The sequence below is a fragment of the Trichoderma ghanense genome, assembly GCF_004382785.1.
Source record: "Trichoderma ghanense strain CCMA-1212 chromosome Unknown scaffold_31, whole genome shotgun sequence".
NCBI classification, from domain to species: Eukaryota; Fungi; Ascomycota; class Sordariomycetes; order Hypocreales; family Hypocreaceae; genus Trichoderma; species Trichoderma ghanense.
In genome coordinates, this window is record NW_027395694.1 from 81,994 (window position 1) to 95,411 (window position 13,418).

General features: G+C 53.0%; 5 protein-coding genes across 5 annotated transcripts; 3 read left to right on the plus strand and 2 right to left on the minus strand.

Annotated features, from left to right (window-relative positions):
- Window positions 1-1,045: 1,045 nt before the first annotated feature.
- Window positions 1,046-3,120, plus strand: CCMA1212_010780 (uncharacterized protein; the record flags this gene model as incomplete). Its single annotated transcript, XM_073707808.1, has 5 exons — window positions 1,046-1,240; window positions 1,319-1,614; window positions 1,680-1,848; window positions 1,904-2,610; window positions 2,669-3,120. Exons 1-5 carry the CDS (start codon window positions 1,068-1,070, stop codon window positions 3,118-3,120), a joined length of 1,797 nt encoding a protein of 598 aa, XP_073553709.1. The 5' UTR covers window positions 1,046-1,067.
- Window positions 3,121-3,693: 573 nt separating this feature from the next.
- CCMA1212_010781 (uncharacterized protein) lies at window positions 3,694-5,434 on the plus strand (the record flags this gene model as incomplete). The annotated part of the gene is made up of 7 exons (XM_073707809.1): window positions 3,694-3,701; window positions 3,929-4,432; window positions 4,533-4,705; window positions 4,840-4,976; window positions 5,068-5,123; window positions 5,227-5,335; window positions 5,399-5,434. 7 exons carry the CDS (start codon window positions 3,694-3,696, stop codon window positions 5,432-5,434), a joined length of 1,023 nt encoding a protein of 340 aa, XP_073553710.1.
- Window positions 5,435-6,037: 603 nt separating this feature from the next.
- CCMA1212_010782 (uncharacterized protein) lies at window positions 6,038-7,713 on the minus strand (the record flags this gene model as incomplete). Its single annotated transcript, XM_073707810.1, has 3 exons — window positions 7,592-7,713; window positions 7,324-7,471; window positions 6,038-7,260 (listed from the first exon to the last, which is right to left on the minus strand). Exons 1-3 carry the CDS (start codon window positions 7,700-7,702, stop codon window positions 6,038-6,040), a joined length of 1,482 nt encoding a protein of 493 aa, XP_073553707.1. The 5' UTR covers window positions 7,703-7,713.
- Window positions 7,714-8,170: 457 nt separating this feature from the next.
- On the plus strand, window positions 8,171-10,023 carry CCMA1212_010783 (uncharacterized protein; the record flags this gene model as incomplete). The annotated part of the gene is made up of 2 exons (XM_073707811.1): window positions 8,171-8,379; window positions 8,454-10,023. The coding sequence occupies 2 exons, from the start codon at window positions 8,171-8,173 to the stop codon at window positions 10,021-10,023; spliced, it is 1,779 nt and encodes a 592-aa protein (XP_073553708.1).
- A 167-nt stretch (window positions 10,024-10,190) lies between these two features.
- Window positions 10,191-13,337, minus strand: CCMA1212_010784 (Terminal uridylyltransferase cid1; the record flags this gene model as incomplete). Its single annotated transcript, XM_073707812.1, has 1 exon — window positions 10,191-13,337. One exon carries the CDS (start codon window positions 13,335-13,337, stop codon window positions 10,191-10,193), a length of 3,147 nt encoding a protein of 1,048 aa, XP_073553713.1.
- Between the last annotated feature and the right edge of the window lie 81 nt (window positions 13,338-13,418).

Below are 13,418 nucleotides of genomic sequence, written 5' to 3' on the forward strand. Positions count from 1 at the left end.
TGCTTTGCTAGTCTCGATTAGGCAATAACAGAGCCCGAGTTATTGAATATTCATTCGTGGCGCTTGTTGGGGAACCTCGTGCTACAACCATCTGCCATGTGCATTTCGGGAAGATCTTGCATGGCATTGACAACCTCACGGGAGGGTCGTGGAGTGGCTTGAAACAAAGTCCCCATTAGCGCGTTTAACTTGTGATCTACGTGATGGCCATTTCCCAGATATTCATATATACAGAGGACCATCTAGACGAATGCATCATCATGCCAGCTGTACAACTGACCCATTCCCAAGTGAAGCTGTACCTTGTAGGTAGACGCGGCTTACAGCTTCGTCTTGGAGCTTCAACGCCCACCACGGCTCTCTGCATCTGAATGAAACCAATTGGCCCCTCTGCGCGCAAGTCATGGAAGCTTTGCCGTTCAACGATATGAAGACCTCCTTGCTCAGCACCTTTCCAATAATAGGCCAGCAGGCGTTCCATCATTCGAATCTCGTGCTTCCATATGCTGTGGCCATGGCACACAGATTTCGCCTTCGCCTTTGCCCAGCAGCCGCTGGTGGTAGATGGGCGTGATTTACTGACGTTCAGGATTTGCCGGAAGTTGTCGTCATTTGCACATGAATTGCTACTTCCTTTTAACGAAGAGAGTTTTCTTGCAGACCGTCTGCCTGGCGTCTTGGCCTGTCAAGGTGAGGTAGGAGACAGCTGGCGTTGCGCCTGCTGCATCTGGCGGGCTTCTTGCCTGGCTGCTTCACTTCAGCTCACCTCCCGTTTGCTCACTTGCTCTCTCTTCTTCGGCTCACTTCAATTCACTGCTCGCACGTTTCCTTCCCCTCCTCAAACTTGCCCCCTCTTCCCTAATTGTAGAAGGCGAGCCTCGTGCCAAGTCCATCTCGATATCAGAGAACCAAACCTTGGAGCCAGAGGCCGGAGATTTGGCTGAGACACACAGGCCGGTCTTTTATTCGCCGACAAACCACTTCGAGCATCTCGAAGCTGAAATTTTCTGTTACTTGAGCCCTGGGCCACAATCTGAGAAGTCAGAGGACTTCCCCCATGTCCGACGATGGCGGTTTCTTCGACACGCCCGGACGGTACCAGCTCTGTCGAGCCCCGAGATGCTTCACAACCAACAGTCAGCGAGCGGGCCATCGAGGCGTTGGATTTGGATGATTTCCAGGGTCCCGGAGCCTATGTGAACATCCTACCAGTGTGGCGGTTTTGGGTCCTGTGTTTCGGGTGAGTGTTATTATTGGTCGAAGAAGGGAGCCTGCATGAACCGTTGTAGAATATGACTCGAACTGATTCGACTTATAGAGTCTGCGCAGGCCTGCTGCTGTCTATCATTGATTCCTCAATCCTTGCCACCAGTTTATATACCATCGGAGTCGAGTTTCAAGAACATAGCCTGATCAACTGGGTTGTCCTGGCCTACACACTTGGCTACACTGGCTTCGCCGTCTCATGCAGCACTCTGTCAGATATCATAGGGCAGCGTAACGCGTTCGCGGGTTCCTACATCCTCTTCGTGTCATTCTCTATCGCGTGTGGGTTTGCTCGACACATAAAACATCTCATCATCTGCCGGGCATTTCAGGGAGTTGGCGGTTCCGGTATGTGTTTTATGCATACATACCTTGTGGATAATATGGGGTCAAGAACTTACGACGACTTGCAGGACTATATGCTTTGTCAATGATTATATTGACCCAGCAGTGCCCACCTCAGCTGCGTCAATATCTAGGCAGCATTATCGGAGTGGTCATTGCAAGTGCAGGCATCCTCGGGCCTGTTTTGGGAGGCTTCTTTACTGAGTATACGAGCTGGCGGTGGATATTCTGGATCAAGTCTGCAGCCCCAAGAGCCCATGTGATGAACGGAGAAAGCTAACAAGAGAGACAGTGGGCCGATTGGCGTCATTTCCCTGCTGATATTCTTATTGAGCTGGCCCAGCAGAAGGGAGATGCCGCGTACACAAACTCGACCCTGGAGGCAGTTTGACTTTATCGGCACCGTGCTAGGCATCGCAGCTTCTGTCCTCGTCGTGTTTGCATTTCAAAATGCAGGGGAATCTGAGACAGGGACCTGGGGGCGTGCAGTGTTCATTGCACCGGTGATTACTGGCCTGGCTTGCTGGGTAGGGGTAGTCGCTTGGGCATATGCCATTGAAAAGTGGTTTGCTCACTCCATCATCCCCGTGTTTCCCATTCAACTCTTTCGGATTCAACGCTACGCAAGAAGCGCGCTGACGACTTTCCTCGTGGGCTACCCGCATCTGCTCCTGATATTTTCGTTCCCCATCAGGATGCAGGTCGTGAGCGGGAAGAGCCCGCTCATTGCCGGGCTGATGCTGCTTCCAATGCTAGGAACGGTGGCTATCGGCAGTATGGTGAGTGGGAAGATAAACTCCACTAAAGACTATCTTTCTGGAACTTTACGCTGCGGCACATGGATGATGGCGCTTGGTTTCGTACTTCTCCCGACAATCAAAGGATCTGAAGACGACGCAAAGGCATTGGGGTTTCTAGCTTTCGCAGGGTTTGGGTTCGGTCTGTTCACTGCAGCAGCAACCAACGTGATCAGTGTTGATGTTCCGACACGGCAAAAGGGTAACGTCCCCGTTCTGTCGCTTTGTTGGTACAGTCGGCTAACCCCTTATTTTGTTAGCATCTGCCCATGGGATCACTGCGCAGGCGAGAATATTGGGTGGGAGCCTTGGCATCTCGATATCCACGCTGTTCCTACACACCGAAGTCATTAATCGACTTCTGGAGCTCGTTCCCCCCGAAGAGTTGGCTTCCATTAGGGGCGACATGCAGAACCTCACGGGAGCTAGCCTAGAAGCTGTCAAGAGAGGATATGTGTCTGCCTTTCATAAAGGCATCACGACGGCAGCGGTGGCGGCTTGTCTGGCAGTGCTTTCGACGGCCTTTATCACTTGTCAGATGCGCCGAAGGGAGCGCCGAAGAGATGTCGAGCAGCACCGCGAGCAGCAGCGCGAGGACGTGGCGCCAGAAGAAAGAGAGCAGAGAGTCGCGGAGCCCCTGATTCCGCTGCAAACTGTTGCTGGTGGCGGAGTCGCTGAGGCAGGAGCTGCTCCAGGGCAATCAGTCAAATAGATTGGGTAAAATATTTGCTTGGATGTAAGGCTCATGCCCGCACCATGACTCTGTTGTTTATGTGGGTGGAGCTGTGAATAACGGAGGGTTTGGCATGTTTCTGAGTTGCCATTCTTGGAGAAGCGTGACAGCAACGAACAGCAACTGCTATTTGCTCTTGCATATGATATCTTTTCTTAATCATCCTACGAGTGCAATATTAGCATGAATGACTGCTCTGGGTTATAGCAATACTATTTCGCATGGAAAAGAAAAAGATATCTTCATGACGGATAAGGAGGAATAGAATCCGCCGACGCCAAGCGTGGGATCGTCCCTGGTTGAAGACGGCAAAAAGTGATGCCGCGAGTCGAAATGCATTTTGCCATGTGTTTCTGCCCCACGTCGAAGTAACGCGGGGTCGACGACTGTAATCGGTTATCACCACCAGACCGATGCTGGGGAACCGGGATTTGCAACTGAAAGGTCCAGACGATGCATTTGTCGTCATTTTGGCAGAGCATGATGAATAATACGAATATCCTCTCAGAGCCATGCTTGGACTCGTCCGTAGCTGCTATCAGTGTCCTCATGATGACTAGGTACCTTGGCACTTGAGGAGTACCTGTAGATTGTGGCCTCTCCTGCCAGCATCCCCAATTTGTCTCCAATATTCGCAATTCCTCTTTTCCACCCGCACCCACTTTTTACTTCCGCCGCACTCCAGTCTCCTCTCTCTTCTTCTTTTGTCTCTCCCTGAACAAGTTGGTTGGCCTTCAAGGAAAAGAGTCAATTGAAGAAGCGTATCTTTGATGCCTTCCTTCCAAAGTAGAGCCACCGTCAATCTCTTCCGCTCCGCCGTGACCCATCCGTTCATCCTTCAACGCGGCTACACCTCGTTCTCGTGCCGATATAAAGGTAGCGCCCAGCAACGAACCCTCACCTCGTTGACTCATCGCCGTCCTTCTTCTCTTAGTACCACTCAGACCTCTACATTCACCACCACCTTCGCCAGCAAAATGTCCTCCTCCTCAGCAGCAGCAAAGCGCCTCCACGGCAAAACCATTGTCATCACCGGCGCCTCCTCGGGCATCGGCCGCTCGACGGCGCTCGAGTTTGCGCGGACGAATCCCAGCGGCGACCTGCGCCTCATCATCACGGCGCGCCGGAAAGAGTCCCTGGAGGAGCTGGCGGCGCAGATCCGCGACGAGACCAAGGACGGGGTGAAGGTGCTGCCCGTGCAGCTCGACGTGAGCAAGGCGGAGGAGGTTCGGGGCTTTGTGGGGGGGTTGCCGGAGGAGTGGAGGGATATTCACGTTTTGGTGAACAATGCGTAAGTTTCTTATTTGATCATTGAATGAAGTGAAATGGCCTGTTTCTTGTTTAGATGGATGGTAAAGATATGGTGCTGATTCTGTTGTCTTTCTGTTTAGCGGATTGGTCAAGGGTGTGGCCAAGGCACCTGAAATCGCCGAGGAAGACATGAACATCATGTTCACCACAAACGTCACCGGCCTCATCAACATGACACAGGCCATCCTGCCCATTTTCCAGAAACGACCAGATGGCGGCCAGGGAGACATTATCAACATTGGATCCATCGCCGGTATGCCAACTTTGCCCCTTCTTTCTTTCCAATGGCCATCCACGTCTCATCGTCTCGGATCATTCTCAATCCTCTCATCATATACTTCTCGTTTCCACTCTTGACATGGTATTGACCGCCGGTTTTTTGTACAGGTCGAGAGCCATACCCCGGAGGCTCAATCTACTGCGCCACCAAGGCCGCCGTCCGAAGCTTCACGGAAAGCCTGAGAAAGGAGCTCATCGCCACTCGCATCAGGGTCATCGAAGTCGACCCCGGCCAGGTCCAAACGGTAAGACCCAACCAGCCACCTCATCAATGAAACCGGTAAAAGAAACAAATGTCTTTGCATCTTTTCTAACTCACTGCTTGCGCACATGTAGGAGTTTTCCGTTGTCCGTTTCTACGGCGACAAGGCCAAGGCCGATGCCGTCTACGCGTAAGATTCCTAATCCCGCTTCCTTCTTCTTCGCCCCAGTCTCGGATTATCTCATCACTTTATCTGCTTGCTCTATGGGAACTAACGTCTCATCGTCCCTCAGTGGCTGCGACCCTCTCACACCGGACGATGTCGCCGAGGTCATTGTCTTTGCTGCTACCCGGCGGGAGAATGTCGTCGTTGCCGATACCCTGCTCTTCCCCAACCATCAGGTAAAGTGTCCTTGCTGCATCTCTTATTCGTTCGCGTCATGTGCTGACTTGTCGTTCCAAAAGGCGTCTGCTCTCATCATGCACCGCCGATCAAACTAGATGATAACGGAAGAGTATATACAGTATCAAGACACGTTAATCTAGGTAAAACATTCACATTCAATAGACAGATAACGCTTCAAATATTCTGGCACAAAATTTGCAAATTTGGATATATCAATTACAATCTCTCTATACTACACATTTTGTACACATCTTGGCATGTTCGAAAATTTCTCTTGCCCCTAACCCACGACCAGCCGAAGCCAGCAAAGAAATGAGGGGCCTTCTAAGATCGAGATATTGATCTACCAACGTTCCGTTAAGAATCCATTCTGGGATGAATCGGACTCTTGCTGCCACAAGGACAGCACCGCTGGGGTGTTTTGCGTTGAAAACACGAGGTGGATGAATCAGGGGGAAAGACACTCACACGGGATGGACGAGGACCTCCCATGAGAATTCATCAATTGACTGACCTTGTTCGTTAAATAATCACACATAATGTTTTGTTTCTTTCTCCTGCCCTCAAACCCAGAGACGCCACGCTAAAATGAAACAACTGAAAGCACGCAACCCGGCCAGACCCTTCAGTTGTGCTGAACATGAGGCGGCGAGTTGCCATCAGCTTACACGTTGAGCTCACCAAGCTCCTCCGATGTTTCAATCTCCTATATGCTGGAACAGGGGGGAGATGGACTCGCCATAGTGGTTGCGGCGAATGGCTTCGGCAAGGAGAAATGACAGGTCCAGTATAACCAGCTTGGGGGTGTTCTTGACTTGCTCCTCGCTGATGGGGAAGCTGTTAGTAACAACAATGGTGTCGATGCACTCGCACGCCTGCAGCTGCGCCAAGCAGTCTCCGCCAAAGACACCATGGGTAGCAATGCAGTACACCTTCTTTGCCATGCCCTTCTTCACCACGGTTTCGGCCGCGGCAATCCACGATCCCGGCTTATCAATCATGTCGTCGACGATGAAGACTGTGCGATTTCGCACGTCTCCCACCAGCGTGATCATGTGCTCTGCCTTGGGGTCTTCGAAAGCCTTGTCTTCCTCGTCATCGCTGCTGTCGTTGTTGGCACCACCACCCAGGGACTGGCGGTCGGGAGCAAAGAAGGACGAAGCATGCGACATGGTCATGGGGTCATCGCCTTGCACGCTGTTCCCTGCCGTGGACCTTCCCGGAGATGGGAAGTCGTCCTCGACGATGTGGCCTTGGATCAGTCGGCCATGAATAACTTCCTGGGCACGACGATCGTCATAGTCGGAGTCGAGGTGCACAGCGCTCTTCCGCCGAATTGCGGGTTGGCCTTCTGGGACAGGGTCAGCAGGATTTGTCGCACTTGTCGACAAATCGCCGCATCGGACAGGCGAACCTTGCGAGTCGGTGACAATCCTCGTGCTCCTGACTGGCGTCCTTGCCCCGTCGCGCGCTGGAACTGCATTGCTCTGCTGCTGACCGTCGCTCTGCGCCGCGTTCTCAAAGACGGGGCGGCGGTCGAATCCATCGAGATGGCTCATGATCATGCTTCCAGACATGTTGGTTCCACGTCTTCTATCGGTGGTGACCAAGCCAAAGTTGAGCTTGAGCGCATCAGCCAGCGACGTGACTCTCTTGGTTCCACCAGGGTTTTTGGACACGACGACAGCTTCTCGCCAATTCGGCACGTTTCGCTTGATCCACTTAGCGATGATGGGCTCAGCGTGCAGATTGTCGACGGGGCATCTGAAGAAGCCCTGCATCTGGGATGCGTGCAGGTCGACGGTGACGACGTGCTTAACGCCAGCAACACCGAGCAGATTAGCAAGCATCCGGGCTGTGATGGCCCCTCGCGGTGACTTTTTCTTTGACTGCCGGCTGTAGGGGAAGTACGGGAGCACGGCTGTGCGACAACGTCAGCTTGATAGTTCCGCAGAAGAGCAGTCTCAGTCTGGATGAAGCGAACCTGTGACTTTGTTGGCGGAGCCGCCCTTGCACGCCGAGATCATGATGAGCAGCTCCATGATGGAGTCATTGATCCGGGGGCTCCCCGACTGGACAACGAAGACATCCTTCTCTCGGACGCTTGTGAGGATCCTGACACTTGTCTCGCCCTTGGGAGTTGAGTCAGTCAGCACCCTGTCGCCGCCGACAGCCAAAGGAACGATAGAAGAAAGAAAAAAAAAAAAAAAAAAAAACAAGACAGCAACCAAGAGCTATCACAGGAAGCTCACATTGGAGAATTGGGTCAGCTCCGCTTTGGCAGGCGTCATGCCCAGGTTCTCACATATCTGGCCGGTGAGAGCTGGGCACGAGTTGCCAGCGAAAATGAGCGTGTTGCGCATTGTGGCCAACCCTTGAGGGGGAGCAGGGGAAGAAGAGAAAAGAGGTTGGAAGAAGAAAAGTTGGGTGAGACGAGAAGCTTTTTTCCGTTTCTCTCAGCGTGGGGCTTTGAACAGTGATACTGTGCGCGCTGCACGTGAGGGTACGGTGCGTTGGGTATAAGGAACTATTTCGATTGGCCGAAAAAGGCCTATTCCTTGCAGCCCCCCCTCAGGGTGCACAGTGCGAGTCCATTCACTGGCGGGGCAAATTGAAGTCGATGTTATCGCAAGCCGTTATCAGTTGAATACGTGCATACAAGCCTGGTGAATGATGCTGAGGCTGCCAAACAATCTGACAAGGCTCGATCGACTCGGCGATATGAATCCCCATAAAGATGTACACGAATGACCAACTCTCGCCAATGATCTATTCCCATGAATCAACTCTACCAAGTCCCTGACCAAGCTGTTCCCTGAACCTCGGCCGGCATGGGCATTCCTCACCTCATCACAACTCTGGAGAGCCATGCCTCCCACGAGATCCTTCAGCGTCAGGACGTGGTCATTGATGGCCCAGCGCTGGCCTACCATGTCCTTCATCTCTGCAGGCTTCAGGGGGCGAGCCAGCCGTCATACAGCCTCCTCAGTCAACTCGTCATTGAGTGGCTGGATCGTCTAGAGGATCAGCAAGTAACCATGTAAGCTTTCCCTCCCAGCTCTCCCAGAAGCAGCATGTGATAACAAGCAAAGATTGTGGCTAATGTCCAAGCAGCCGAGCCATATATTTTGATGGCTACTTACCAACGGACAAGTATCGTGTCCGCATGGAGCGGGTCAGGAAGACAACCTCTCGGCTTAGCTTACTATACTCCTCCTATCCCACGGGCTGTCCTCGCAGGCACGTCGTTCCCTCTGCTGGTCTCAGTGACGAACCACATCGTCTTGGATGCTCGGCGGACAAGGTCTCTCAGGACCCGAGCTTTGTCGTACCGGCAATCATTGATGCCATCCGCGGCAATCCTCGATACCGGGAGAAATGCTTCCTGATGCCGGGAGAAGCCGATGCCTACTGCGCTTCAGACGTGGCAAAGCATGGCGGCACGATATTGACAGGCGACTCCGACTTGTTAGCCCATGAGCTCGGCAGCGGCAAAGTCGTCTTCTTCCGAGACATTCACGAGAATGCAAGCTCGAAGCTAGCCTGCACCATCTATGCCCCTCGGGCCATCTACACAAAGCTGGGACTGCCAAAGTCCGTCGAGGCATGTCGGCTGGGATACGAGCGCTTACAATCCCCTCACGCAACGCTCCCCATGCTTTTAAAGGCTTGCTCAAAGCCGATATCAGACGCCGTGGGCTATGACCTGTTCCGTCAGCAATACGTCTCCCACGAAGAGGCATCAATACCGCGACTGATTGGCGGCGGCTTGCTCCCATTGAGTGCCCTTGATCCACGAGTCTCAGAGCTCCTTCTTCAAATAGGAGAAGAATCCACAACTAGCGGCAATTCAGAAAAGGCCAAGATGTTTCTTCCTTCGCTCATCGAGAATCCCAACAAAGGGACATCTTGGGACGCGAGCGCGCATGTTCGAAGACTGGCCTACACGGTAGCAAGCCGATATCTTGCCCACCATCGCGCCTCATCAGTCGAAGAGTACAGAAGAGTTCAGAACATCGACCAGAAAGGACGAGACATCTCCTTACTAACCAGCGCCGAGGCAAATGAAGCAGCCCTTGAGCTACTAGACATCATAAAACGAGTGAAAGCAACACAACTACCACAGCACCATCACTGGACGCTGTTGTGCATAATCCTGGACATTGTAGAATGCAACCAGCAAGGCAAAAGCTCACACGCCTTGATCACACTCCAACAAAAAGGCCGCATTCAGACCACCGCGGGAGACAAGATACCATGGGACACGATTCATTTCAGCGCACATATTCAAGCGGGACTGTATTCGCTTCGCATCCTGAGTCAAGTTCTCACCTCTACAATGGCCCAGAATAACAGCACGGACGAGTTGGCACTTTATCTGATTCAGATCCGCAAACTTTTGTCGGAGCTGCCTCCTCTGAATGAGTTTCCGGATGTTGGTGTGTTGTCTGACTTTTTAGCCGCGTCGAAGGAGCTTCAGATACTGCCCCTTCTGTCACAGTTCATCGAAGTGGACGAGGCGCCTTCTCAAGTTTCTGAACAGTCACAGACAAAGCCCAAGGGGAGAAAGTCTGGCAAGCGGGCCGGGGAATCAAACGGTGACAATAAAAAGCCGAGCAAGAAGTCAAATAGAGCCAGTGAGAATAGAGGCAACATGTTCAGTGCCCTCTCCATAGATACATAGCCTACCAAATACCCAGTAGTCGATATATTCTCTCCCCATTATAGCGATAAAGGAAGTACAAAGGGAGTCAAAGAAGTCCAGAACAACGACCAGAACCACCAACATCTCATCCGTCAGGACAGCCTTCCCGCCTGAATCGGGGGGAAAGCCGTTCTCTGCCCAGTGCATCATACAGGAGTGATGTCGTGAATGTCTGCCAGCAACTGCTGAAACGTAGCCGGGACATTCCCCTCCTCCTCTTCGACGTCCTGCAACAGGTTCTCTTGAACGTCCCCATTGCCAGCCGCGCGAAGTATCCTCCAAGCCCGACGGAACTCATTGCGAATCGAGACGATTCCATTATGCGTCACCGTCCGAGCCACATTGTGGTCTATCTCAAACGGATCCTCGATGGCGAAGAGGTACCGAAGCCGAATCTCCTTGACGTCGCCACTCTTAGTGGCTGGCGGGATAGCCTGCGGTTGAGAATTCAGCTGTGCGGGAGTAGCGGACTGGGTGGTTGCATCACCAGCTGCGTTCTGGACCTCGTAGACGGTCTTTGCCCCCGTCCAGCCCTTCTCTTGCTTTGTTAGTATCCCGCCATGAGTTCGCAAGCTTATGACGTTGCGGCCCCAGTCAAACCCCCTGCTGAGGCCATTGCTCATCAGGCCGGTCTGAGCAAAGTACTCGAAGAATCCTCTCAGTAAATGGCCAACACTTTCGGTGTTTCGGTTGAGCTGATTCTGGGATGCCAGCCTGATGATTTCTTCCTCGTTTCTCCAAAACTGTATGTTGTAGCCTCGACAAGTCATTGTGGACTGCATCTCAGCAGGAGACAAGTTGCTGGGAGGCGGCGGTGCAAGTTGTTGGAGGTTCGGGCAAACGAAAGGCTTTGCGACATTGACGAGATAGTGCAGAACCATCAACACATAGCCATAGCTGCTCAGAGTGCCGCGATATCCGGAGTTGATGCCTCGCATCTTGGCCCACTGCTTGACGAACAGGATCATAGGCCGGACCCTCGGATCTGTATGAGAATAGCACCGCAGCAGAAGCGTGTTCTGTAGAGCCAGATGGGCAGAGAAGTTAATGTCGCATTGCACGCCGACGTCTGTCTTGGGGAACTCGAGCGGATCTCGATGCCTCTCACGCGGCTGATTGGGAGCCAGCGTATGGGGATCAGTGAGAGTCTTGATCTGGGCAAACGTAGCAGCAAACTCAGCAGGGATTGGCACGATATAGCGAGTCTTCCCTGGTGCTATCACTCTCAACTGGAGGGGCTGCCGCAGTAGCTCGACGTATCTTCTGATATACGGCATGCAGGCCGCGTCGTATAAGTTGCTTTCAGCAGCCTTTTCGAGCTCATTGGCCAGATGGATGCTCTTATGGCGGCATCCCACTGCTTGGATTGTTGCCTGCTCCGGAAACTGCTCGAGATAGTCGCTCAATTGGTGTCGTATCTCTTCCTGAAACACTCCGTCCACGTATCGTCCGACTATGGCGTGTGGTGCTGCAGATGCCGAGCCCCTCAAGCTATTGATGACGTTGGTCATCCTGGTGTAGTATTGCGCGGGCGTCTCTTGTTGCTCTTGTTCCAGCAGCAATAGCTGTACAGAAGGGATCTTCTTGATCTTTTCGAGGGCGAGTTGAAGTTCCCTGTTGTACGAAACGGGGTCGACATCGAAAAGTGGTTTCTGCTGCAATGATTCCCATTGTCTGATCCACTTGTCATCTTCCAGCTGTTTGAGAGGAAGGCCCTCTCGCCATGAATCCCATCGGCGTAAAATATGCTCTCCTTCTACCTGCATGAATAATCCAAAGAGAGACCGATGGCGAGGTGCATTCGAAGGTATGCCCGCTGCGGCGATGGAGGGTAATGTGGCAACATGATCCCGCAAGGAAGTGTCCGCTAGCCCCTGAATGAATGCTTCGCAGACGGTGTTTAGAATGTCCCAGTCGGATTCGGTGAAGTCTCTGTAGTTCGAGGCAGTGATATCGAAGCCACCAGCCCTTCGTAAGATACGCTTGGCTAGGCCATAGTAGGATTCCAAAGAGTTCTTGGGCCCCTGTTGGAGTTGAAAGCGCTGTGGTTCGGCATAATCCTTGCAAAATATCTCAAACTCGCCCAAGGAGCTTGGTCCGGCATCGGCCGTTGCGCTTTGCGTGTGATCATCGTCCTCGCCTCCATGAACGGAGCCGTCGTTATCAGGCTCGGCGTCAGCGGCACCAGACTGGGTATCTTTATCAAGGCCACGCTCCCATTTCTCGCGCTCTTCATGCAGACCTCTGAGGAGCTCTGCAGGAGGGCGCTCGCAGATCTTGATGATTGGGACCCTTGTGCGGCTCAGAAGTCTAGCGCCGAGGCCAGCTTGCAGGAAGGCTTTTTCAATCAGACGAGGTATGGGTGACCCAGGGGCATCAGGCGGAATCTTGGACAAAGGTGAGATCAAGCCAAGATCCAAATCTGACGCCTTTGTGGCAAACCCCGAAGCCAGGCTGCCAAAGCACTTCAGTTCCACAGAAATAGGGGGAATCCTATTGTTCATATCCTGCTGCTCCTCAAACCGACAGATGACCTCGCGGCAGATGTGCTGTATGCGTTGGCGAAAAGCTTCTTTTTCCGCTATCTCAGCTCTGTCGATTTCGGAATGAGCCAAGACTTGACTGCATAGCAGGTCCAGCAGACGGGCCTGATTCATGACTTCATCCGGCCTCATATGGGGACGATATTGATGAGGGACTGATGCTGTGCCCTGTTGTATGGTCTGAGATGACGGAGCATTGTATTGCCTCGTTGAAGGCGAAGGCTGGTACTGATACCTATTTGCAGGTGACTGGGGAGGGCCATTCCAGGAATTACGCGAACGAGGGAATTCTGAGGGCATCGGCGCCGAGATTGGATGAGACTGTGGCGGCGCCCATTGAGTGTTGGGCCTGCTTGGGTGGCTGTATTGAGAGAATTGTGGTCGCGGCTCAGGTACGAATGTCAGTTGAGACGACATCTGGCGTCTTTGAGCCTGGTTTGGGCGCCTCCTGGCTGGTTTGGGTGACTGAGGGGCATGCTGAGGTGCGGCGTCGGGGGCGGACTCATTGCGAGGATAGCCGGCGCTGTGCTGATGCTGTGCAGGGCTAAAAGCATGATTTGGCCATTGCGTGCCCAGCAACGGAGCCGGGCCTTGAGCTGAAGCCTGAGGGCGAGGATTTGGTGATGGTAAGAATCCGGGAGGGGGGTTTGGGTTGGCGTTTGTAAGTATCAGATTCCGTAGATGGCCCTCGAGCCCTGAGGCCGATGCGTCGTTTGAGGCACCGTGAGACTCCCTTTGATTGGGCAGCATCTTGATCTCGGTGATGGCTGAGTTTGTCGATGTGGCGGATGATTCAGGCTGGCCGGATATCTGGACACCTTGAAAACTCTT